At 46.6% G+C, this 25,621-nt stretch overlaps 2 protein-coding genes and 1 long non-coding RNA gene across 5 annotated transcripts in view; 2 read left to right on the top strand and 1 right to left on the bottom strand.

The window, feature by feature from the left end:
* The first annotated feature begins 331 nt into the window (after positions 1-331).
* Positions 332-19,556, top strand: MAU2 (MAU2 sister chromatid cohesion factor). The gene is made up of 19 exons (XM_075175610.1): positions 332-795; positions 893-910; positions 1,169-1,234; positions 1,939-2,034; positions 3,691-3,785; positions 4,319-4,346; positions 4,837-4,992; positions 5,532-5,678; positions 6,149-6,239; positions 6,897-7,000; positions 8,042-8,119; positions 8,709-8,774; positions 9,065-9,148; positions 10,160-10,209; positions 10,457-10,534; positions 11,002-11,113; positions 11,702-11,792; positions 13,518-13,645; positions 15,110-19,556. The coding sequence occupies exons 1-19, from the start codon at positions 343-345 to the stop codon at positions 15,182-15,184; spliced, it is 2,016 nt and encodes a 671-aa protein (XP_075031711.1). The 5' UTR covers positions 332-342; the 3' UTR covers positions 15,185-19,556.
* On the bottom strand, positions 14,976-22,801 carry LOC142093969 (uncharacterized). 2 transcript variants are annotated; one of them, XR_012677578.1, is made up of 3 exons: positions 22,720-22,801; positions 20,419-21,516; positions 14,976-15,178 (listed from the first exon to the last, which is right to left on the bottom strand). It is a non-coding gene; the product is annotated as an uncharacterized LOC142093969 (long non-coding RNA). The 2 variants fall into 2 exon arrangements; XR_012677577.1 differs by lacking the exon at positions 14,976-15,178 and adding an exon at positions 19,636-20,159.
* A 260-nt stretch (positions 22,802-23,061) lies between these two features.
* Positions 23,062-25,621, top strand: part of GATAD2A (GATA zinc finger domain containing 2A) — a 67,209-nt gene continuing 64,649 nt past the window's right edge. Inside the window, exon 1 of one of the 2 annotated variants that reach the window (XM_075175597.1) lies at positions 23,062-23,282. The gene's annotated coding sequence lies outside the window, so the exon portion shown is untranslated. The remainder of the gene's footprint in view (positions 23,283-25,621) is intronic. The other variant, XM_075175598.1, reaches the window with a different exon arrangement.

Here is a 25,621-nt window from a genome sequence, read left to right as displayed (position 1 = left end):
GGAGATGTAGTTCCGCGGAGGTCTCCGCCTCCCTCCCCGCGCCTGCCGCGGCAGCGAGGCCGCTCAGAGGGCTGAACCGGCTCGCTGCGGGGGGTTGCCGCCGCCACGCTGCTTCCCCAGCCCCCCGACACAGTCCGGCGGCAGCGGCCGGACGGACTACAACTCCCATAAGGCAGCGCGCGCCCCGCCATTTCCCATCAGCGCCTCAGGCGCGCAGACACCTCCCAGCGTCCTGCGCGGGCGGCGGCGGGGCGGACTCCATATCCCGTCGGCCCCCGCGCGCCGCTCCTCGCCCCCGCCCCTCCCCTCCCCTCCCGCCCGTGTTGTCGCGGCGGCCCTGAGATGGCGGCGGTGGCGGCGGGCGCGTCGGGCTCGGCGGCCGGCGCGGCCCCTCAGCAGCAACCGCCGCCTCAGCAGCAGTCGCAGCCGGCGGCGGGTGGCGCGGCGGGTTCCGGGGAGGCGGGCGGCGGAGGCGGCGGCGGCGGCGGGGGGGCCGGCGGCGGAGGAGGAGGCGGAGGAGGTGGCGGCGGCGGCGGCGCTGGGCCCGCACCGGGGTCGGGGTCGGGCGGCGGCGCGGCCGGAGGGGAGTCGTGGTACCTGGCGCTGCTGGGCCTGGCCGAGCACTTCCGCACGTCGAGCCCGCCCAAGGTGCGGCTCTGCGTGCACTGCCTGCAGGCCGTGCTGCCCCGCAAGCCCCCGGCCCGCATGGAGGCCCGCACCCACCTCCAGCTCGGCTCCGTCCTCTACCACCACACCCGCAACGGCGACCAGGCCCGCGGGCACCTGGAGAAGGCGGTGAGCCCCGGGGGGGCGGCTGGGAGGGGGGGGGGGGGCCCTGTCAGCGGGGCAGGCCTGTGGTGGTCGCAGACTAACCCCCTGTCTTCTCTTGCAGTGGTTGATATCCCAGCAAGTATCCTTTTCCTGGCCGCCCGGGCGGGGAGCGTCGCTGCCCGGCCACCTCGCTCCTGCAGCGAGGGCTCCGATAACAAAACACCTCCACAGAGAGAGCCTGGCCCTGGGGATGGGGATTTAGCTGGTATTTTTAATCTTCTTCTGTGGTTATGGGCCGCTTTCCTAACCTGTATGTTCTGTAAAGGGTTTTTTGGGTGTTGGAGTGTTGCTGTGTTCCAGTCCGTGTTTAATATTTACTTAACTCTGATGCTGCTAGATTCCCCAGTTTGAAGATGTTAAGTTTGAGGCAGCCAGCCTTCTGTCCGAGCTGTACTGTCAGGAGGTGAGTGCGCTGAGACTACTTCAGAAATTGTCGGTCGTCCTGGGGCTGCAGGGCTGCCTTTAATTTGAGTGTCTCTGGTCTTGGAGTAGTATATCGCTATTAATAATAGGATTTATGAAATTTTTAGAGGTCAGCTGTAGCGTAAATAGAGAGCACTAAAGTGTAAGCCTGAAAGACTTTTGGTCTTTCTTATTGTGAAAGTTGCTGCTGGAATTGCAATGCAGGTCTTCCACATTCACAAAAAGGAAGTTTACTTGGCCAAAGTATTTCTTTAGCCCTCATTTAGACAAAGACAGGCTAATTTGGGAGGAGGGAGGGAAGTAGATGGTTTTCCTCAGGCTTTTGTTGTGTTCCTAGGCTATTTTTATTCTTTTTCTCCGGAAAAGGCCTGAACCGGTCTTTACTTTCTCTAAAGCAAATGTTTGCCTTTTCTCTCACATGCAGGGAAAAAGTGGATATTAGAATAGTGGCCAAAGGAGTTAAATAGCTAATACTTTAGGAGGAACTTTGAGTCAAGTGTAGATGTGTGGGCCTGCGTGTTAAGTACTTGGTTTTGTTGCTTTTCATGTTTTAGGGTTCCTGACCTACAAGACTTTAATGGGGGTCAACACAGAACACAACTAGTTCAAAAGTTGTTATTGTTAGTGATGAACTTCCCAGTAGCCTGGTTTTTATGTTGACTAGGGTGCATGTTTCTGTTTCAGAATTCAGTGGATACAGCAAAACCTCTGTTACGCAAAGCCATTCAGATTTCACAGCAGACTCCGTACTGGCACTGTAGATTGCTTTTTCAACTTGCAGTAAGTGATTTATATTGATAGCTATGTTATTGTAGCACTGGGATTGGAAAAAGTGCCTAGAAAAATATCTGTATTCTTCTTAAAAAGAGCTTGGACGCCTTCCCCCCCCCCCCCCATCACTGCTGCTAATGGAGAAACAAGAGAAGAAAAGTTCATGCTATAAAGTAATGACACATTGGTAGACTATGGATTGGATCCAGGCCCACTTTTTAGGGAAGAAAGCAGCAAGGATCATCCTGTGGGCACTAGTAACACACAACTTTAGAGGTGGAGCAAAATAAAATCCACCTTATGGCTTGCAGTAAGGGCAAACGTTCTCATAAAGCCTGTTGGAATTGGAGCTTGCCAACCTGAAGTGTTTGTTTGATTATTTTCAACCTAATTAGCACACAGAGCAGAACTGGGGTGGGAAAAGCAGCTGGTGCAAAGGCCTCCAAGCAGTGTTACTCTTCTTGTTCTGTAATATGCTCTAAGCGTGGCTTCAGCTGCACAGGTTGGGCCGTCTTTGCTTCTAGGAATAAACTGGCGCGTGTTGGAATTTGCAGTGTTTAACGTTTGTTACAGTCTTCATCTGTGTAACTACTCTGGAAGTGCTCATTTTCCTGAGTGGTCCAATGCATTCGGTGGGGAGCATATCCAGAAAGTTAACTGATCGGTGGGAAGAGCAGGTTATTGCTGAAGAACTTCCCCTGTTTTTCCAGGTTATGCCTCTTCTCTGCTCCTAAAGAGCCTCGAGGTGTTTAACGTGAGAGTTGAGGGACTTAATTGCTCTTTACAGGTGCTCCACAGCAGAGAGCTAGTTAGGAAGCAATTTTATCTTTGAAGACTGTCTTAATAGTCACCTGTACTTGTCTTTTCCCCCATCCTGATGAGCTTAAACAAGCAGACCAGCTTCGTTTAAAAGGAATTGCCAAGCTCCTTTGTGTAGTTTAGGAACAGTGAATTGTGGAGAGCCTTACTTTCCTATCGATTAAAGGACAAATGTTTACTTTGCAACGAGTTAATGCCTGAGTACTCACAAGAAGCTTAAGCGTTTTTCTCGGTGCCTCCCTCTGAATAGGATCCTTCCTCGAAGCTTGACATTCTTTGCTGATTTCTCTTCGGTGTGGTATTTCCTTTCTGGCTTTTGCTTGACCACAGAGGCCTGTGTGTCTCATTGCCTTGGTGCCTGTTCTTCTACAACTCTGTGGCTTTCTACCTCAGTTTGGAGAAGGTGCAAAAGTCGGCAGGCGGGAGGGAGCGAGAGGTGATCCGGTGGCTGCATCATCCTCTCCCCGTCACCTGAAGCATACCTCGCGGACTTTTGCTGCTCTTCTGGCTGGAAAACACACTCTGTTGTTCCAGTTACTCCAATGTAACGGTCCACAGTTACATTGGAGCTGTTGGGATCTGATCTGCACATGATCTTAATGAATTATAACAGCTTTGCGTGGTATGAAGCTGGGCTGAGAAATTTTCTTTGAAATGTTACAGACTTTTCTTTTGAGAATGCCAGGTGTTCCTGGAAAATGAGTCTAAAATCAGATGATACATTTAACAAGTACCAGTTTAGCACTTGTCATGTGGAAGCACAGGAGTAATTACATTTTAGAAAATTGCTAATTAGGTTCACAAAGAAAATGCTGATCTCTTATGGCCTTTTTTTTTTTATTTCAGCAACTACATACACTTGAAAAAGACTTAGTATCTGCGTGTGACCTTCTTGGAGTTGGAGCAGAATATGCTCGAGTTGTAGGATCAGAGTATACCAGGTGAGTTCCCTAGACCTTTTTCCCTTCCCACAGAAAATACCCTGGTTTCCTCTACGTTTTATTTAGAGATATTCTAGTTTTATTTAGAGATGTGATTGCTACATGGGTTTTACAGGCAAACCAATATTTCTGAGTGTTCTCTTAGATCTGAGAGTTTCTGCAGCTCTTTCCTTTTTCTATTAAAACCAATAATGTCCACTAAGACTCTGGAGAGTCTTTTCTCAAAATGAATTTTGTTTATTGTCTTTATCAGCAAGTTTTCCCAGTAGCCTGTTTTGGCCTTAGAGACTATTGTAACTGGAACTGTCCAAAGCTTAGATACAAACCTGAGAGGCTGGGATTTTGATTCCTGGTGCTATGAGTGGACTGTTCCATCTAGCTTTTAAATGTGCTTTCTGTGGCAGGTTCCTTAATACTATTTTGTCTATTGTCTTTGAGGAGGAGAATGGCAGATTTTTTTTTTTCAGGGTTTTTATATACAGTTGTGGTTTGGGTAACTTTTTTGAGTATGACATAATTTTGTTTCATTTCAGAGCACTGTTTCTGCTAAGCAAGGGGATGGTAAGTTGGATGTACTTTTAAAATAAACTATTTCCTTGTTTAACTTGTATAATGCAAGTTACGGAGCAATTGAATGTAACCTGCCTGAACGTAGGTTATTTGTTTTAAGGTATCTTCCATGCTTATCTGTGCTTTATATATTGTTTTATTCATGTGAGCAAGCACAGTATTAAAATATGTCTGGAATAAGCCTTAAGTCTGCAGGATTCTTGTGAAATTCTTGTGAATAGGTTTGGCTTTTTTTCTCCTTTATTAATTATGATAAATAATTTTCTGGAAGAGAAAGGATAACTGCAAAGTGTCACTGGAGCTCTTGTAATTAGAGATGAAAAATCTGGTCGTGTGAAAAGGCTGGTGCTCTTGCAATAAGATGTCTTTGAGTCTGTTTTTGTTTTAAATAATAGATCAACGTACCTGGGGCTCTACTGTGGTCCTCTGAGTGTTTAAACTGTTTAGCACAAAAATAATGAATTTTTATTTAAAATTGTAGCTCCTTCTAATGGAACGAAAGCTGCAGGAGGTGCACCCTCTCCTTACCCTTTGCGGGCAGATAGTTGAAAACTGGCAAGGAAACCCCATCCAGAAAGAGTCGTTACGCGTCTTCTTCCTGGTCCTGCAGGTCACGCATTACCTGGATGCTGGGCAGGTACGTGCGAGTTGTGCCTCTTGTAGTTCCCATGTGAGAGCTGGGGGAAAAGAGTGCTGCCTCAAAAGTAGCTAATGATTACACTGAAATGATTCTGGTGGATTTTTTTTTTGCTGCGCCGTGCTTTTTTGTTAACGAAACATAATTTCTATAGATTTTAATCAGAAATGAAATGAGGAGTGAAGAAATTACATTCATTTCTTCTTCCCCAAGGAAAGGTTTACTGTGGTACGCTTCTAACCATGGCGGCCACTCTTGCTTCCATATCATGTTGGTGGAGATAATGGGCTTTGTGTATAATTTTGAAAAACATTTTGAGCGTCTGTTGGTTGTATATGCAAATATGAAGTGCTGATTGTTGTTAATCCTGGAATGGGCCTAAAGTAGTCACTGTTCTGTCGTGCTGGTGTTGTGATTTATGCATGAACTAATTTCCTGAATGTGGAGATTATTTATTGCCTGGCAAGTTTTTCCAACTAAGTAAATTTTCGGGCATCTGGGCTGCAGCAGCTATGTCTGATGTGAATCATCTTTCGCAGGTGAAAAGTGTGAAGCCATGCCTGAAACAGCTTCAGCAGTGCATCCAGACCATCTCCACGCTGCACGATGACGAAATCCTGCCCAGCAACCCCGCTGATCTCTTTCACTGGTTGCCCAAGGAACACATGTGTGTGCTTGTTTACTTGGTGAGAAGCTCTTTTTTACTTAATGTATATTGCTAATTAATGAGGAATTGGTTAAAAATTGCTTGGAGCCGGCAGTGATAGATTCTGCAGACCATATGCTGCTTTACGTTATACTGACAGTTTAATTCTGCCACAGCATCTGTGAGACTATTGCTTTCAGTGATGTCAGTGTTTGAAGAGACTGTGCAAGAAGTCTGGAAACTGGAATGTAACTTTATTAATATCCAAGCCAAATAGAATCAAATTAACTCATATGAAGTAGAGCTACGTTGGCTTATTTTTACCAACAGAGTGACAATCTTGACTTCAGATGCCTGAAACTGGTTACCCCGCTTCTTGAATATGATTATACTCCTGAATTGTGTTAAAATTTAGTTTAAAAAGCCGGTAACTGAGGAGTTGTGTGAAATCCCAGACCTCTCCTCTTTGCAAAGATAATTTTTTGTAATCTTTCCTGTGTTTTCTGGCAGGTGACAGTGATGCATTCCATGCAAGCAGGGTACCTGGAGAAAGCTCAGAAGTACACAGACAAAGCACTCATGCAGCTAGAGAAGCTAAAAAGTAAGGATAAGGATTATAATTTAGCTGATGCTGCAAGATTCCATTACTTGTTGCTAATTTAAATTAAAAAAAAAAAACCCACAAACAAAACCACAGCAACCTCATTTAGCTCACTGGGACAGCCTGCTGTCACTCTGTTTCTGCTGCATCTCAGAACTTCGCTCTTTTAAAACTGGGTAGTTACTTTGAATACAGAAATCCAGTTTTGGGGGGTTTTATTGTAACTCAGTAAATGGGGCTGTAGATACATGCGTTTTCAGGGGGCCTTTCTGATTGTCCGTGCATTTGGTTATCCAAGCTTTTGATTCTCTAAAATGAGCCTGTGTTCCCAAGGAGTTTTTCCTTAACTGGTGCTCAGACTTCCGCTCCTGACAGTTCAGGCATTGTGGTTTTGGTGGGGTTTGGGATTTTTTTTTCCTAAACCTGTGCCATCCTTCCCGTGGCATACGGAAGGGGAGCTCTGGGCAGTATGCTGACTGCTGACACCAGGTGGTCCAGCCAAAGACACCACTCTGTATTTCCACAGAGGAACCTTTGTATTGAAGTCTTGCTGAACCACCTGCAATTGAGGAAGCTGGCTAGGTGCGGGGGAGGCTGCATGGTTAGGATGTTAATATCGTCTTAACTTCGCTTACTGAATTTCTTTTCCCTCTTCAGTGTTGGACTGCAGTCCTATTTTGTCATCCTTCCAAGTTATTTTGTTGGAACACATTATCATGTGTCGGCTTGTCACGGGACACAAAGCCACAGCATTGCAGGAGGTAAAAATGGGTTTTGATCATCTCCCTAGTTGTGGATGTATGCAGCGATAACTTTTAAAATACAGGAATTTCAGTTTTGAGGAAGATACTTGGGCTGAGATGGGGATTCCAGCAGTGCTGACTGCTGGAACTAACAGATATAGTCAGGCCTGACGGTGCTCAGGATACCACAACTCTGAAGCCATGGAATTAGCCTCCTCTTAAATATTTTATTTAAGAACACTTTGGAGTTGCTCATGGAGCCAACGATAATTGATCAGTGGCTAAGACTGACACCTTCCTGATGGTACTTCGCAGTCTGATTCTGGTGTCTCTTCCCTTTCCCTCAGATTCGTGACAGGGTGGCTCGTAATTCTTCCTCTTAGTGTTCCTGCCTTGTCCAAGTGTTTCTCAGTTTTTAAGGTTCCCTGCCTCTCTGTCCTTTCTTCTTCTTTCGTAGTTTGGGGGGAAGGAAGAGGGGGACAGTCTTCTCTAATGCAAGAAAGAACTGTGCTTTTTTCCCATTCTTACAGTCATTTTTAATTCCTGTTCATCCATCCCTTATTTATAGGACGTACTGCTGTATCATCGCAACCTCTGCTGTCAGCGTTCTCATGAATGTAGTCGGGGGGTGGGGGGAAATTTAGCCCGCTAAAAGAAGAGTCATTGGTTCTGGCTCATAAAACTCATCACAAGCACATACCCTGTGGAAGATTTTTGATTCCAGTTTTTCTGTTGCGTGCCAACTCAAATTCTGAGCGTGTTAGAAGAGATCTGTGACTTGGTTTGCAGGTGGTGCCACCATATGGTGGAGCTGCTGCAAAGCAAATAATTCAAAACCAGTTTGAGTGTGCATCTGTGTGGGAGGAGTGTGTATGGAGCAGTGCGTGTACCTTGGCGTGAGGCAAGTCTAGCCTCCGCTTTCACCTCGCAGCATGACTTAGGATTCCTGAACCAATCACTGAAACGTCCTGAATGACATCTGTAATGCAAGTAGATGGATTTAGAGCATAAAATGAAAGGGAGAAAAAGTATCTTAAAATACTGTTTTTTTCCTAACAGATTTCACAAGTCTGTCAGCTCTGCCAGCAGTCTCCCAGGCTGTTTTCTAATCACGCTGCCCAGCTGCACACTCTATTAGTAAGTGTCTGTGATTAGCAGTAAACTTTTGACTCTTTCAAAGACCGTACCGCAGACTCATACTCGTCACCAGTAACTAATGAGAACGTAGTGAGGCAGACAGCGAGATTTCTTGCTGAGTAATGGGGTCTGCGTTATCGATTGCCAGTCCTGCCGTGGGGACTCACACCCAGTGTTATTTGCGCTTGTCAAAGGCTTAAATCCCTTTTTAAAATAAGTGACGTGTAGCACGATAGTTACTATGCAAGGTAAATACACGAGATTTATACTGTGCACGTTTGAGACTGTACGTTGTGGGAACTGTGTAAGGGGAAGAATTTATGTAGCATTGCTGTTTGAGTATTATAAGAAATTAAGAGGGTTTTCTTAGATAAATGGGGTGGTTTTTACAGGAACATACTATTTTGAAGGACTTTCTGTAGAAGTTGCTTATTTTTCCCAGAGCCAAGCAAAACTAAGACTTGTGGTTACCTTTTTTCCTGCTAATATCCTGAAATTTCCGTGGTTTTGTGCGTGCCTGCCGCCTTTGCATTCTCGGCTTGCTATAACTGTATTATGCGTTACCTTAGAAATACCATGTCTCCTACAGGGGCTCTACTGCATTTCTGTTAATTGCATGGACAATGCAGAAGCACAATTTACTACAGCACTGAGGGTAAGATTTGCTTCCCAAACTATTTACTATGGATGTTCAATGTGGAAGTGGGCTTGTTGCAATTGTTGTGTGGGTCACTGAACAGTTGAGGTTGGAAGGGAAATCTGGAGATCCTCTATATTAGTTACACTAGTTCTTTTTTTTTTTTCTATGCTGATCACAATTCAGGTCAGGAGGATTTATTAACAGCAAAATATCAGACACCAAATCTGTAATTTATATGGGGTGAGCAAGTTCTGGGTTAGATGCTGAAGTATTTGACTGTGCTGTTGGCATCTTGTTTATTTTAGCTCACTACACATCAAGAATTGTGGGCGTTTATTGTGACAAACTTAGCCAGTGTGTACATCAGGGAAGGCAACCGGCATCAAGAGGTAAGCTGGTTTCTGACTGTCCTTCTAAAAGTCGGAACTTTCTTGGAGAGAAAACTGCTATTGTGCTTGGACTACTCTTTTTTTTTTTTTTTTCCCCTGAGCATTTTTGCAAAGCAGAGCCTTGTCTGGCAGCCAGGCAACTCCTTAATCAGGGTAGTGTCAATTAACAGTAAAGAACCAGTGGTATCAGCTGGCCTAGCTGCAAACCACTGAAGCAGAGATTCTGGATCGTACACAGAATTCTTCACAGCGCCGGGAGGGCAAGCTTCCCAGTGTGAAGTGTGTGGTTAACTCTGGCATCTTGACTCATTCAACCTGTTCGCTTCAGTTTCCATCTGTTTAGGGGTTTTATTAGATTACATCAAACCTAGCAAGGTTTAACTAAACATCCGGAAATAGGTATGTGCACGTGTGTGTGCGTTTTGCTTCAGCGGGGTGCCTGAAGCCATATTAATACAAAAATTGAGCTGTGTGCACTCTTTCAGTGATGCGTCTGATCCCTCAGTAGTAACTTTCCAGAGACGTGCTTGCAGGTTTTTTGTGAAGAGGCTGTAAATGAACTTTTTCACCAAGCACACGGTACTTCGTTAAACAGCTTAGAGAGCAAAAATAAAAGTTGACCATTTTTTTTTGCTTAGTTGATTTCTGGTTTTAATTTAATTAAATAGCAAATCTGATACAGCATTCATTTGGGTCTTGAACAGCTCAGTTAGATACAACAGCTAAAAGTTTTCTGAGGAAATACTAACATTGTATAGAAAGTTCTACAAAGTCTGAGAAAGCATATTTTGTATAAAACTTGATTTTAGGATCAAAATGGGCATGAAAACTCCTACTGTTGGAATGTTTGCGCTATGATCTAACCAGTACAAGTGAACTTGAGTGTGTTTGTGGTGACTTGCACCGTTTTGATTTGATGTGCACTTCCTATAGAAACACTTGCTGTCAGTACTGTAAGCCTGTATAAGTGAGAAACGCTGATTATCTTTCTTTTCCCTTCCCACTTTGTAGCTTTACAGCTTATTGGAAAGGATAAATCCAGACCATAATTTTCCTGTGAGGTGAGAATTCCAGAAACTATCTACATACTGATGTTGCACTGGTGATGGTAATACTGGGTTTGTGGCAGGCTTTTCTTTAAAAGAAAACAAAATAATCGATTTCTTGTCAAGGTGGAAGTTCTGACCACACATTAAATAAAATGTTTTGTTTGGAGATTTGATTATTAGGCAAATTCCTAGAAATCTGTCTGTCATGCACTTAATCACCGCACAATGCCTAAATTCCAATGCGTTGCTTTGTCCGTAGCTCTCACTGTCTTCGAGCAGCGGCTTTCTACATCCGAGGTCTGTTCTCCTTCTTTCAAGGAAGATACAATGAGGCAAAGTAAGTATACGTCGGTGCACTTAGAAGGTGGGGGAAAAAAGGAGAAACTAAATCGAGCTTTTTAAGATAAAAATGAAAACCCCGAGGCCTTGCTTTCAAGTCTGCTAGATCTTCTCCCTCTGGGTTTAGTCAACCTTCTGTCTTTTACTTAGGGGAAAATACTATGGAAACTGTTCAGCTCAGATCTCTCGAGTTCTGAACGCTAACAATAACACTTGTACAGCGTTCTGCAGTGGCACATCTGAAACAAAAGCGTTTCAAAGGAGGACCTGTATTATAGTCATTTTTGCTAAATGAAAGGTGAGGTTTGGGAATTAAGTGCTTTGTTTAAGGTCACCTGCAGCACACATTTATTCCTGAGTGCTAATATTTACCGATTGGATTAATTCAGTTCTTAATGGTGTTTCTTACATACTGGAGGGAAAGCAGAGTTTTTAAAACACTTTATTTTTGCTCTGTTTTGGTAGACGATTTTTGCGAGAGACACTGAAAATGTCAAATGCAGAAGACTTGAATCGATTAACAGCGTGTTCTCTCGTACTCCTGGGTCATATATTCTATGTGTTAGGGAATCACAGGGTAAGCCTTCACTGTCTCTGGTATTACCGTGTAAATGTTTGATTTGTCATTTGCCAAAGAAAATCGGGACATTTTGTGAAATTAATCTTACTTTAAGAATGCTTGTTTATTGGTATCCCACTAAAAGTTGGCAGCTTATTGACTTACGTAATTCTGTAGCTGTAATTTGCATGTTTAATAAGACTTTCACAAAGTAGTAGTGTTTGAAGTCTGTTCTAGAAGTGTGTGTTTCTATAATGCTTGAAATCACTTGAAAAAAGGAGCTGAATAAAGGACAAATAACATCATTCAACTGGATTGTTTTGGAAGGAATTGTGGGTACAAGCTCCTTAATTCTCACCATATGCCAGAATGCATGAAATATTTCTATTATCTTGCACAACATAGACACCATAATTCCTAGGACAGAGCAAAATTCGAGGCAGCTTTAGATGATGTGTTTGGGTTATTGTCCCATTAAGCACTTCCACTTAGCTAGAACATGGCAGTAGACAAATTTTTCGTCACAAATTTAACATCTCTATGTAACATGTATTCACAAGGGAAAAAAAGAAAATCCATTTTATTTTGATATCTGCTCTTCACCAGGAAAGTAATAATATGGTAGTGCCAGCCATGCAGCTTGCAAGCAAGATACCAGATATGTCTGTGCAGCTGTGGTCGTCAGCTCTGTTGAGAGGTAAGTTAGGAAAAGGTCTTGTACTTAAAAAAAGCGGCAAAGAGCCCGTTGCTGCTAACTGGGGATGAGTGTGGGGATGTGTGCCAATGCCAGCACTCGCCGAGAGACTGCCCGGGTTTACCAAATGCCGCTAGAAGTGCAAGATGGTTCTTCCAGTTCCTGATCTCCAGCCCCGTTGGCATCCCGTTTGGCTGCAGCTCTGGCGCTGCTGTCAGATACTCCAGTCGGTATTGTTGGGGCTGTAAGGTGCCCGCGGTGAGAAGGCCCCGTAGAGCTCCAGCATCCCCGTGTAACTGGTGTGAGGCAGCAGTTGGGTTTCTCCTGCCGTGGCTGTAACTGGTGACCCCGTGGAAAGGGCTCCGGTTCGCACCCCTGTAGCATGTGTTCTGCTGTTGCTCTGCTTTTCTTTGACTGCAGTTCCAATTGCAGTAAACATTTGATTAAGTTTCACTTAGGCTTTGCTTCTGTGTATGGGCTTTAATAAATGTAAGAGACCATTATATCACTTCATACATAAATATTGTTTAATCTGACTTACAGGGGCCCCAGGATGCTTTGTTCAAATATTGACTAGCTTCTTGGCAGACCGTCAACATTAATGCTGCAATTGATTTGCTCTCACTAGAAAATAAAGCAGTAACTCGACCCTTTTTCCAAGAACTTACCCCGCAGCTTCCATTTATATTAAATTGTCATGTTTACTATAAGCATGGTGCTCTGCATTGAGCACTGTGGGCCAGGCTTATTTTCTGCTTTTCTCTTGCCTTTGCTACACAACCGCCTCCAGGCAATTGAAATGCTTTTCTTTCTCATTTCCAAGTGGTAGTTCACGTACAAAACATGCCGATAGTACAATGACGAGCCTGCTGTAGATGAAACACCACCCCGTGTTCAGCTGCTGTTGCCTCTGGTTGTATCCACTAGCCTGGGAACAGCGAGAGGCAGTTCCAGTTCTGCTTTGATTTTTCCTAAGAGCTTCCTCCGTAGAACTAATTACCTACTCTTGAAGAAAAGGTGCTTGATGAGCAATAACGAAACACAACCACATGTTCATCGATAGGAGGTGCAGCGTCTCAGCCCCTGCCACACTGTGCTGCTTGTAATTTTTAGCTAAATTGTGTGATTCTTAGCAGGTTACCAGTCTTAAAGCTGATTGAGCCAATACCTGTGAGTAAACTTCACAGAAGACAAGACACTAGGATCAGCTTTCGGTGTATGCAAAGCAGCAGGCTTCTGTAGCCCCCCCCGAAAGCAAGGATTCACCAAAGAAGAAGTGTTGCTTGACCTCTGAAACCTGTGGTGTTGAATCGTGGAGCTGCAGGGAGAAACCTGCGGGTCTCTCCTGTTCCCACTAGATGGAGCTGGAAACTAAAAAGACAAAATGCAACTGCACAGGGGCTTTTACCGGAGTGAGGAGTTTGCTTCCTCCTTTTACAGCCACTGTAATGTTATTTTTTAGTAGTTGGAAACTAAAATGACACCAAATCGTGCAATGTGCACTGCCAATACTACTGGAAAAGGGAAGGCTTCAGGTTCCCCATGTGCCCCTGCTCCTCTTAAAAGGGGTTTTCATTCAGAAGTGATGCCACTTTGGTATATTGGCTGTTTAAATCAGTTATTGGAGTCATCAAATACAGGGAACAGCCTTTTCGGATAAGAGCTGGTCAGTTGAAAACGAGCACAGACGGGGTTTCTCGGTGAGCACACGCTGCTCTTGTCTTTCAGACCTGAACAAAGCCTGTGGAAACGCCATGGATGCACACGAGGCAGCGCAGATGCATCAAAACTTCTCACAACAGCTCCTCCAGGACCACATTGAAGCATGCAGTCTTCCAGAACACAATCTAATCACGGTAAGCAATCTTCATCTTGCAGTTACGAGCATTTTGGAGGCAGAAGACTGTGCTTTGCTTTCCTTTACTATTCCCTTCTTCTGCTGAGCATACTTCTCAGTAAGTTGCCAAAATTCAGTCTACTTCCTAGTATTTAAACTGGACTGATAACAGGAAAAGGAATTGTGACTCAGTTAGTTAATTTTTATAAAGGTTAATTGGTGGGTAAGGTCTTTGTTTCTTAGAAGTGTTTTCTTGGTACACCAGAACTTACGTGTTTTAAATGGCTTTTGTTGGGCGGTAGCCACTTCATTTTGGTGACAACAATTACTTTTGAAAGAAACTTGCCACGTTCTCAGGTTTTAATTTTAATGTTCAGGTCATCCCGTCTGCCTTGTTCTGGGGAATGCTTTGTAGTACACTGCTAAAAGTACAGTTTCCATTGATGCTTTAGCATTCCTAAGGGTTTTTTCCCCACTTATCTATAAATCTGAATTTCCAGTTGTTATACCATTTGGTGTCTGTATAGCCATTGCCTTAAGGTGCAACTTTCTTTGGACTTCAAATATTGATGTCCTTCCTGTCAGAAACATTTTTAACGCTGTTTTAAAAATACAGAATGCTTTCCTAAGCTGCAACTCAGCAAGGGCATAAGATAATTTACTGTTCTGGACTGAAATAATGTTCAAATGGGAATGTGAGATGCCGTGAACTTGACATCTCTTTCCCAACATTCCCTTTTGGGGAGAAGAAAGGAGGAAAAAAGGCCTATTTGCTGGCTTTGCTCGAAATTGTGAGAACGAAAGTGTTTGCGATGCAGCAGCCCATGTCGAGAGACCCCCACAGCCAGGTGCCTGCCCCATCCGTGGGCGCAGTCCACGGGCCAGTGCTCCAGCCTCCACCGTCTTTGCTTGCCATTGCTGGCTTTTGCGTAATCTATGCTGGATTAAAAATCTGGAGGGGGAGGAGGATTAGGAAACAAATATTAAATCTGCCCATTTTAGACGACTTTCACTATCGTGAGAGGAATCTGTTTTAGTAATGAAATGGGTGAGAACCAGAGGCTTTACTTGCTCTGGAAACGCTATAGCTGCAGTGTGTGATGGGCTCAAACAGACCCACCTCAGGTTAGGTCCCTCGTTTGTGCAAGTCATGGCTTCCCGTGTTTGGGCGGTCAGACGTTTACCTGTGAGAGCAGGAAATGCTTTCACTTGATTGCCGTTGACCCTGGATTCAGCACGGGAGTCAGCTAGGTTTGGAATGACGGGCATGTGGAGTGGCTTCAAAAGAAATACTGTTCAAGGGACGGGAGCTCCACACGCGTAAAACAAAGTCAAACCTGATACGCAACTTCTTGTGATGAAATCTTTAATTATCTCACGGTAGTGAACGTCTGTACGGCGAGCTCCTTCTCTGGCCTCGCCGCCGTTCCTCCCCTCCCCAGGCCGTGGCTGGAGGGTTTTCATGCTGTTTGTTATCTTTCAGTGGACAGATGGACCACCTCCTGTACAGTTCCAGGCACAGAACGGACCCACCACCAGCCTGGCCAGTCTCCTGTGAAACAGAATAACTATCAGGACAGTGTGTTTAAAAAGAAAAAGAAAAAGAAAAAAAAAAAGAGCCAAAAAAGGAGAAAAAATTCATGCAAAATCTTTTCTTCAAAGAAAAGGCAGCAAATTCCTCTTCTAGTGAGGGCCTTGTAGGAAACAGATTGCATAAAGACAACATACATTTCATAGACTTGCAAAGTGAGAAGGGCATTTTAAGCTGCTTTTACATAACGTGTGAATATACAGCTAGTGTGTATATACCTACTGGTTTTAATCTGCTTTCCTCTTACTGAGAATTAAGGTTGAGTCCGAAGGACACTTGTTCCTTAAATTGTTAGATACCTACTTTTTTTAAAAATTGTCACAGAAAATGAAGAGGACTCGCACAGTTTTGAATACCAATTGTATTCCAAATACTTAAACCTTCCCTGGAGTACGATGCATGCCAGTTTTAATGTTTTCTGTGCCCTTCCGCTCCTGGGAATAATTGGATTAAATCATGATTGATTGGAGGGTGCCCTAAAGTTCTAAATCTAGTTTCTGGGGTAACGTTCTTTCCTTCTCATTGTCTGCAAGGCGCTGCCAGTGCTGCTTGTAGCCTTGCAGTGAAGGTAAGGATGAGCTCGGCGAGCTCCGAGTTCTGAGGGCAGGGTGTTTGCAGCCGGGGGTGTTAGTGTCCTCGGGGCGGGCTCCAGGCTGAGCGGAGCAGACTCGCGCTGTTGTCGGAGGAGGTTCCACCTCCCGGATTCGCGAGTGTGTGACAACGTGCCACCGCTTCGTCCCTTCGAGGGTCTTCCTTCCGTCTCCCTGCACTGATGTCCAGTCCCGCACAGGGTGAGGCAGAACCACAGCTCTCTCCACCTCTGCTACTTTGTCGTGATTTGTTCTTGTCCTCCTGTCCGGTCCCTCTGTGGCCGGGCAACTGGGAAACAGCATTTTGCATCTTTCCTGCAGCCTCACCAAGGGAAGGCAGCATCTGTGCCTTAAAGATTTTTATAAATGATTGAAGTCAGAGTTAAACCAGGTGGTTAAAACCCAAATCCAATATAAGCCGGAGGCTTATGATAAAAACTAAACTATAGTCTTGCCCTTGGCAAAAACAACGTTTCCAAACTTTTCTGTGTTAGCTTTCCTGTTCTATCTCAGTTTTTTGAACTCTTCAGCTGTGAATTCTCACTGCATTTGCCTGTGCCTCTGCAGCTGTCTCAAAACAGGAGAGACAAGGCCCAAGTTTGTTCTGCAGAAAACAGTGTGAGAGTTGTTAATTCCATGAAGCAGCAGCAGCTTTATAGCAAGGATCTGTGCCAGTCCGTTGTAGTGCCATGTAAAGCTTGCGAGGTTCATGGGGTTGAATAAAGGTGTTTTTCTCTCTTGGTAGCTCTGCATATTTATCTCCCAACTTAACAGGGGGAGGGAGAAGGAATCTGCTAGAAAAATCACTTGCGTAGGGCTTTCTGTGATTGCTTCTTTTTCTGAGGAAACATTTGACCCCCTCAAACCTTTAGAACTTTTATTGTAGAAGGAATACTGTGAAATCTGTCTTTAATCATAGAATAGTTTGGGTTGGAAAGGACCTTAAAGATCATCCAGTCCAACCCCCAATGGTCATTCTTCTTCAAAGTCTTGTCCCCTGTTTAGCAACAGCTCACAGATACTTGCTTTTTGTCGTTCAAACCCCTCAGTTTTTACCACTGAATGATATTAAGGGGACAAGTGCTTGTCCAATTACAAAAGTAGGATTTTATGTTTCCTCTACTGGACATGCGATGCTGATTTAGATCCTGTTCTCAGCCGTTTACTCTTGCAGAAGCCACGTAGGTTTTAGCCTTGTTAAATCTCCAACAGGGAAAACATGGCCTCAGTGTTGGTGTAGGGAGAGAATCTTACTGCTGGCTTTGCAAGAAAAAAATTCGGTGCTGTTTAAAGTCTCCCTTAGAACTCAAAAAATAGGAAAGAAATCTGAGTTAGCGTACCGGGTATTGGAGGCACCATGGAAGCTGCCGGGCCCGCGGCGCCAGGGGCAGGAGCCCGTCTCCATGCCAGCACCTCGGTGCAGCGCGCTGCCCGTGCGGCCCTGGTTCCTGGCGAGAGGAGGTGGGTGCACGCTCGCTCCACTGCTGGTCCGAGGCAGCCAGGCTGTGCCGCAGGCATCTTAGAGACAGGAGAACTCCCTAAGTCCAGCGGCTGTCATGTGCTTGGATTTTGATTGGGAACGATCAGGTAAATCCTACCTTGGGAATATTGATACCCCAGGGACTATTTTTAAGTCTTTCCAGGGTTTTTTTTTGTGTATGGGCAGCAGTCTCTCTCTTTGGCTGTTCCTTCCGTAAGTCACCGAGTTGCAAGAACTCAGTACCTGTTTTTAAGCAGCTACGTGCGATGGCCATTTCCTTGATAGTGCTCTTAGCACTTAGGAACAACCGGTAATTGAAAAAGATGTACTTAAAAATCTGCCAGAGTCCCATTCAGGTAATCCAAACATTCTCTCTTTTTGTCTTTTGTTATCCAGTCTGAGGCTGTTTTTTAGCTGATTCCATGCCCGTGGCAACTATAATAAATTGCTTTAAATGTTGGCCAAAAAAGTGCTGCTTCTAAAAGGCAGTATTAAAAAATCCCAACTCCAGAGAGCTGTGGTTTGGGCTCAGTTTAAGAAAAGCGTTTTGCAGCAAGCGAGATGTTCACCAGTGCAGGTAGCTGCATCTCCTGACCTTACCTTGTTGCTCAGGGACCTGCAGAGCCGAAGATTGTGTTACAGGAGAGCGATTTGCAGCGGCAATTTTCTGGCTTCTCGTTGTCGGTGTGCGCGCCGGGCTGCTTTGTAGTTCAAATCCCTTGCCGGTCTGCTCTAGGGAGGGAAGGAAGTACTTGAGGGAAAGGCTGCCTGCTTGCTTCTGGTGTAAGTGCGCTCAGGTTTGAACAGGAACCATTTGCTAAATGTGGTAGCTGAGCTTGTAATGTCAGGAGGAACGACCTGGGATTTCCCTGCCTGTGCCAAGCCAGCCTCACCTGGGCTTCTCTCTTGTGCAGAACAGCACTCGGCCGCGCTCGCCCGCAGCCCTGTGGCGTGCAGAACTCTGCTCCGTTACCGCAGTCCTCTTCCCATCGCAGAATTTCAAAAATCGTGTAAATTTGAAAATAACTCGGTGATTTTCTATCTCTAAAATTCAATGTACATTTGTTACAATGTACAGTGCTTTTTAACTACACTTGTATATTAAATTATTTAATAGTTTTTGCTTTTCAGTATCTTTTGTATGTAGCAGAGATTAAAACGAGGACCTCATAACTGAAGTTCTTCCTAATTTTCGAATGCGTATGTAAAGTTGAACAGAAAACTAGAAGTTTACAGTTTACAAATAATGTTCTGTTAAGTGCTTGGTCTGTCTAACTTGATTTGAACAACATATTTCTAATCTTTCTTGTCCGATCATTTAATTCTCTATAGAAACAAACATGAAGTCTTTTATGAACTTCTAAAAAAATTATTCTTCTAAAGATGTAATTTAGAGAACTGTACAGTTTTTTCTCTAGTATTTTTAAATGAGTAGCAAGAACTTACACAGAAGCATCTAATCACTGTTTTGTAGATAGTGTAAAAACTTATATATGTATAGAGAATGCAGTCTGAAGAAGTGTTTGCCTGTTGTATTTCATTTCCTACAGTACGAACATCAGAAAGGCCCACGTACACAGGAAATCTAGATCAATCTGGCGGCTGGGGAATTAAAAAAAAAAAAACCTTCATCCCCTGTCATCCCATATGTGCACTCACTGTGACACCACGAGCAAAAATTGACATTGATAAAATGTTCGGGCCTTAAGTTGCTAACGCTGCCTGTGGACACATGGAGCTCAGCACAATGTATTCCATGTTACTTCACTGCTTTAATTTTTACTCAGTTTTTCCAAATTCTCCAGAAAGTAAAATTACGATAGGAGGAGTTCGGTAATGTTCTGTTTTACTTTAGAGATTACTGACCTCTCCAAATCATGCTGGATGATCCCGTTTCCGTAACGTACGGAGGCGAGGAGCGAGTGAGAAGGAAATCGTGTCGGTAGTTTAGGCTGTACAGCACACTTGGAGAAATCAGGATGAAATAACACCCGTCTGTGCTCTTCTACTGTCTGTCTTAGCAAGTGTATTTAATTGTTTCCTGCAGTGAACCTTTAAATGTTGTGTCAGGTTTGTACAATGTATTGTTAAGTGTTTGTAGTTCTCCATAAGTAGCAGGACGTGTACCTTCTGCCAGTGCTCCTTCCTGAAGCTGTAAATACAGTAACTCATGTAATGAGATGGAATTGGGGGCATTACTTTGCCTTTGTTTCCTCTCGTTTTCTATATTAGAAGAATTTTTAAATAAAGTTTAATTTTACTTCTTCTAGCGGTTTGTAGACTACTAATTCCTTTAGTTAATCCGCAGGCAATCCTGCCTACAAAGGATGCATTTTATGTGGCGGCAGGGACTTACCCATCGCCCAGCGCTAGAAGTTGTTTCAGCCGCGTCCTGGCTGTGGGACGGGAGGCAGGAAGCCGCTGACGGCGGGCGCTCGGCGGTGCGTGAGAAGAGCACGGGGGCTGCCCGCGGAGGGGTGCCGGGGGCACGCGGGGAGCGGGGATAGATCGCTGCTGCGCCTGCAGTCGGGCTGAGGGCTCCCGCCTGCAGCGGGAACCAGAATTTCCTGCTTGAAAATGTCCGCCTGACGGCTCGCCTTAGCACGCCGGAGATGGCTGGGGGTGGCCGTGAACCTGCTCCGGAGACGGCCGGAACCCTGGCAGGTGTCTGGGTTCCAGCGAGACTTCTGTGGATTGGGCAAACACCTGGAATTTTCCTTATTTGGTCTGGGACAGGAGTATTTTTCACTGCAGTTGTGCAATTGAGGACGGTGACTATACTTGATCTTCGTAAATGGGATCTGGTTTAATGGAGATTGCTTTTTGTGTCTTCTATCCCAAAATTTTCTGGCAGGTATTTTTACATTTTGAGCTTAAATTTAAAAGGAAGAAGAAAACTGAATTAATTTGTCTGGAAGTGAAATTTTGAAGAAACTAACTTTAAAACTTACTGCAGACTGTCCCTTTCTGAAACGTCACCTGAGCTGCTAAGCTAGTCCCTTGCGTTTCATCATGGAAGCCGAGTAGGTTTTGTTCCACCGAGTTACTCACTTTATGAAAATTTTAACCCAAATGGCAGCTTCCTTTCTGTCACAAATAGCTCAGCTATGCTGCCACTCCATTCTCCTTACCCTGGTTATCTGCAGTTCCTTCCTCAGGAAAAAGTTGCATCTGGCATAAACTGAGCTATCGTCACCTTCTCCTCTCCGTTCTGCCTTGTTCTTCTGCCGTCGGGGCTGACTCTGGGCTCTCCTCCTCGCAGAGGATGTTCCTAGTGGCAAAACTCCACGTGAAACACATCTAAAATACATTAGCAAGAAGTACAAAAGTTTGCTACTTGCCTAAGAGATGCGGAGTAGATCCTCTTTGTATTTTACTGGGTAGAGGCTTGTCGCAAGCTGACAAAGCAAAATTAAGATGCCAGCCTGCTGCACGACAAGCGACCGTACGTTTTCTTTTGTCAAGTATTTTTGCTCTTATTTAGCTTATTCCATGTAACCCCGTAGCATGGTTGAAACACAAAGGAGAAAACAGATCTGCCAGTGTTTGCTAGGACGACTGGATACCGCCTTTGCAGCTGGCAAAGCCTGCTATCACCTCGGTAAAATTCTGGCCAACCAGGGCAAGAAAAAAGTTACTGAAGAGATTTCTGGAAATAACTCTACCTAGCTTCTAGGTGATAAAATGCATCTTTCGCTAGACCTGTTTTGAAACTCTCCTGATGACACAGTAAGTGAAGTAAATGGAGATGCACGCATCCGTGTGTGTTCCTGCGTGGATTAAAGCATTGCTTCAGAAGGATCAAGCCCTTAGTAGTTAACCATAAAGTTTTGAATGGCCTGAGGTGGTGCCAGTGGCTTTTAGTGCTGTGGGAGAAGTCATTAACCAGGTAACAACTGGTTGTGAGCTGCGCTGTTAACCCTTAGTTATTTGGAGCTAAAATTGCCTGTACAGAGGGTGGAGGAAGGTACTTTATAACAAGAAAACTTGCGTTCAGTCTTATATAAAGGATATTGGACACAGAGTTGTTAACAGAAATGGTGAATCTTTAATCTAGAATGGAAAACGGCTACGAAAAGTTGAGTGTGTTGGAACTTTCCTGACCAAAGGCTGGATACGCTCCAGGAGCAGGCATGCTGGAGAGGGATGAGGCCGGGATTATAGCGCAGGTTCTACTACTCGTCTTGCAAAAGCCTTGATTACACGCCTTCTGCCTTCGCTTTCCTACCCTAGAAAAAAGGGAAGCATGCCGATTTATGCTTATTAAAGATTATGAGTGAAAATAATAAGCATTATCTCACTTTTACTCTTTTGAAACAAGTACCCAAATCGCCTGACATGAAGCTGCATCTAATCCTATAATAAGCTGTATGTGGAAAATAATTGATGAAAGATTGGTACTGGCATGATAAATAAAGTGCAGTTCCTGTCACTCTTATTTACCCTCGATTATAAACTTGCTTCACCCAGGATTTTTTTTTCCTTCTAAGAACAAGCTCACTTGCAGGTGTCTAAAAATGCCGAATAAGAAGTCCTGAGGCTTGTGTCAGAGACAGCGAAGGTAGCTGCAAGCTGCCAGCTCAGAAGACGTTTTTTGTATGAATACGGTTGTTCAGGCAATCTCACGGGGAAAGTTAATTTATTAATTCCTTTGTTCCCGTTTCTATGCATTGCCTTGACCAGGTGGATTTAGATAATCCCACCCGCGGCGACGCCAAGCACCACGGAGACCCCCGAGCCCCGCGAAGGCTCCCCCGAGCCCGGCCCGGGGCCCGCAGCAGAAGGGTTAACATCCCCTCGCCAGCTCCCGCGGGAAAGATCGTATCGGGGCCCTGGCAGAGGTGCGGCCGATGGCGTGAAAACGTCTGCGCACCCCTGACCCAGATCCGCGGAGGAAGCGGCGATGAGTCACCGCAACCGCGGCCTCCCGCGGGCTGCGCGGCCCCCGGACGGCTTGCCGGGGCTTGCCGCCCCGCCGCCGGCTGCTGCTGCTGCTGCGGGCCCCGGGTCCTGCCCCCGTTTCACCCCCTTCCCGCCCCACCGGGACGGGCCCGCGACGCTACGGAGGGGCTCGGGGATCGCGAGGGCCCTTCCCCGGCGGTGCCCCCGGCGAGGCGCGGCCCGCCTTCCCCTTCCCCCCCGCCTCACGGAGCGAGCGACCCCGCCGCCGGCCCCTATCTGAGGCCCCAGGCCGGCCTGCGCGGGCGGATAAGGGCGGCCGGCGGCTCCGGCCCCTCCCCGCGGGCCGCGCATCACCTCAGGCGGCCTCGGCGCGGTGCCGGGCCGGGGCTCCCCCCCACCCGCTCCGCCGCGGTGCCCGGGTCGCGGGGGGGGGGGCGGCCGAGCCCCGCGCCTCACAGCCCGGCCCGGCCGCGGGCCACGCCCCCTCCCCGTGCGCCGCGCCGCGCATTGGCTTCCGTTCCCCCACCCACCGAGCGCCACGCGGAGTGTACTGGCCAGGCTGCCCGTCAATCAAGAGGCCGCCCCGCCTCTTTTCCTCACCGCTTAGTAGGTGGGCGGGCCGAAGGTGGGCTCTGCCTGCGATTGGCTAGCGGCGTGGGGAAATCCCAGCTTTTCATTGGGCGTAGCAGCCGTCCGTTCCTCATTTAAAAAAAAAAAACCCACCCTCCCCCCGCAAGGCCTGAGCAGGGGGCGGGGCGAGGCGCGCGGAGGCGCAAGTTTGTCCAAATCTGCCTAGCAACCGGGGTGGGCGGGAAAAGCGTCCCGAGGAGGTGACGGTTGGTGGCGCGCGCGCCACCCCGGGAGTCCCGCGCCGCCGGCGGCGCGCGGGGCGGCACGGGGAGGGGAGGGGGGGGGAGAGGGAGGGAGCCCGGCGCGAGGCGGGTCTCCCTGCGCGCGCAGCCCCCTCCTCCCTCCCTCCCTCCCTCCTCCTGTCAGTGGCCACCTGAGGGAGCCGCCTCCCCTCCCCCCACGGCCCCAGTCCGGCCCGGGCCCCGCTGAGGAGGAGGAGGCGGCTCTGAGGGGGCTGAGGAGAGTGAGTGACATCCCCACCCCCCGCAGCCCCTGGGGACCGGGGGGGGGGCGCTCGGGGAGAGGGGGGGACACACCCCGAGGGGGGCGAGGGTAAGGGGGCAGCGGGGCTGAGGGGAAGGGGCGAGTGAGGAGGCGAGGAAGGAGGTCGGGGGGAGGGGAGAAGCCGGGGAGGAAGAGGGCCGAGGGGCCGGGGGTCGCTGCGCGGGTGAGGGGTCGCGGACCGGCGGGGTGGGGGGGGGGTGGCTGTGAGGCACGGCCGCCCCCCGGGGGCACGGGTGTGGGCGCCCCGCGGGCGGCGGGGACGGGGCGGCAGGGCCCGGGCATGGCGGGGGAGGGGAAGGCCCGGAGGGACGCTGGGGAATTGGCCTGAGGAAGACCGGGCCTGGGAGGGGCGCTCACAAAACGGGGGGGTGGGGAGGGGGGGAAGGGGGAGGGAAAGGAGGGGGGGAAGTACCAGCGGAGGGTGGGCAAGGCTGAGGGGGTGCCAGGGAGGAGCGAAGAGTGCATCCTGGGAGTTGCCCGATAGGCACAGCTACCAGAGCATGTCAGCAAAGCCAGATTATTAGTCCCAGAGACTTGGGAAGGCGGGGGAGGGGAAGTGGGGGAGGGGAGGGAACTACCGATGCTAAAGATGGGGCATCCGGGAAAGAACTTGGGGGCCACCGGGCCGGGCTGGGTGTAGCCAGCTCCGAGCAGGCGGGGAAGGGGGAGAGGCCGGCGGCTGGAGAGGGAAGGGTGCTGCTAGAAACAGAGGGCAGCTTTTTTGGTAATGAAGGTACCAGGACTCCTGAGAGAAGCCTCAGTGGCGCGTGCTTCGGGGGGAACAAGACGTCCACTGCAAGAGAAAGTGGTACTCCAGAAATGGACAAAGTTCTGTCACGGGGCAGCAAAAATCGAGGGTCTGCCGTGGATGAGGCGTCCCTGGGAAGAAAGGGTGAATGCAGGCAGGGTGAGGCCACTTACGGAGGGGACCTGCTAAGCAGGAACAAAAAAACTGGTTGCTTGCTGGAGAGTGCCAGATGGGTTGAATTCACGACAGGACTTAAGATGGAGGTGTTTTGTGGGGCTGATGCCAAAGAGGAGTCCTTATACCCCTGTGTCTAGATGTGCGGAGGTTGTGTGCGCAAAGATTGAGAACCAGGCTCATTTTCACAAATTTGAGAACACCACTGTTGCGTTTGCCTCGATCACTTTCTTTTTCTGGCAGTGTTTTATCTCTGTACTACTTTGGGGGGGGATTTAGTTTGTACGCAAGACAAGCTCTATTCAAAATAAAGTTATATCCTGTCTGTGGTCTACCACCTTCTCCTCACCCCCAGCTATCTGCCATGTTTCACAGAACGTATCTAGAGGGCTTCTTAAAAATCTAATTCATTATTAATTTTCTATTTATCTTCCACTTTTTTTTTCCATCTTTGTGATAAGCGTGGTGAAAAGCTAGAGAGAGCATAAGGGAGTATATGTATGAGCTGTGTACACTGTGGCAGTTGCTATAGGTAAAAGAATATCGTCAGTTTAAGTACATAGAAGTAACTAACTTTACAAATTTTGACTCTTCACAGCATTTTAGCAGCAAATTCCAAACAAGAAAAAAGTGTAAGGGAAGAAAAAGCTTTTCTTTTTGCTTTAACTTGAGAAGGACCCTTAAATATAACTCCTAAACAACTTAGAAATCGGTGGTACAAATATTTATTTGAACTAGCTGAATACAAAGCACTACTAAATGCAAAGAAAATTGTGTGAAATATTTCAGTATTTCTCATGACTGTACCAAGCACAAAGTTTTAAGAAAGAAAACATGTATTTTTAGTGCGCAGTTTTCCTGTAAGCTTTAGATTGAGCTTTTCTTCTCATCTCAGTTGCAATGATACAGATTACTTCTTTTTTTCAGACTTTCTCAAGAGTTTAATGACACGTCTTACATGAACCTGAGTACGCACACTATTCAAACAGTGACTAAGTCTTCCAGAGAGTAAAACAGATGATGTTATCACACAAATATAGCTGAAATTACGTCTGTGTACCAGTGGTCCCTAAATCCTGCTGTCCAATGGGCAAAATGCTGCAGGCTATTTCATCTCTCCCAGTTGGCTTCATTTTAAACATCTTAATTTCCTGTTGCCATGAGCGATTTCAGAGGGTCTGGCAGGAAGAAACTTGTCTATAAGCAATGAGTTAGGGACTACAAATAACAAAATTTTGTTTAAAAAAGTACACAAACACACTAGCTTTGCTTTTGAAAGCTACTTGAAGAATGTGAATTAGCTTTCATCCAAAGTTAATTATCCAGTTTCCACCATGACAGACTGAGTGCTTCAAGGTTTGTACATAAGAGGCAGA

Source organism: Calonectris borealis, chromosome 28, assembly GCF_964195595.1.
Source record: "Calonectris borealis chromosome 28, bCalBor7.hap1.2, whole genome shotgun sequence".
Taxonomy (NCBI): Eukaryota; Metazoa; Chordata; class Aves; order Procellariiformes; family Procellariidae; genus Calonectris; species Calonectris borealis.
This window is presented reverse-complemented; position numbering and strand designations above follow the sequence as displayed.

Excerpts from the sequence above, each read along its gene's own strand:
- MAU2 (XM_075175610.1), top strand. The coding sequence starts at position 343 with ATGGCGGCGGTGGCGGCGGGCGCGTCGGGCTCGGCGGCCGGCGCGGCC. Across the intron at positions 8,775-9,064 it reads AATTTACTACAGCACTGAGG|CTCACTACACATCAAGAATT; the intron begins GTAAGATTTGCT and ends TGTTTATTTTAG. Across the intron at positions 13,646-15,109 it reads CAGAACACAATCTAATCACG|TGGACAGATGGACCACCTCC; the intron begins GTAAGCAATCTT and ends GTTATCTTTCAG.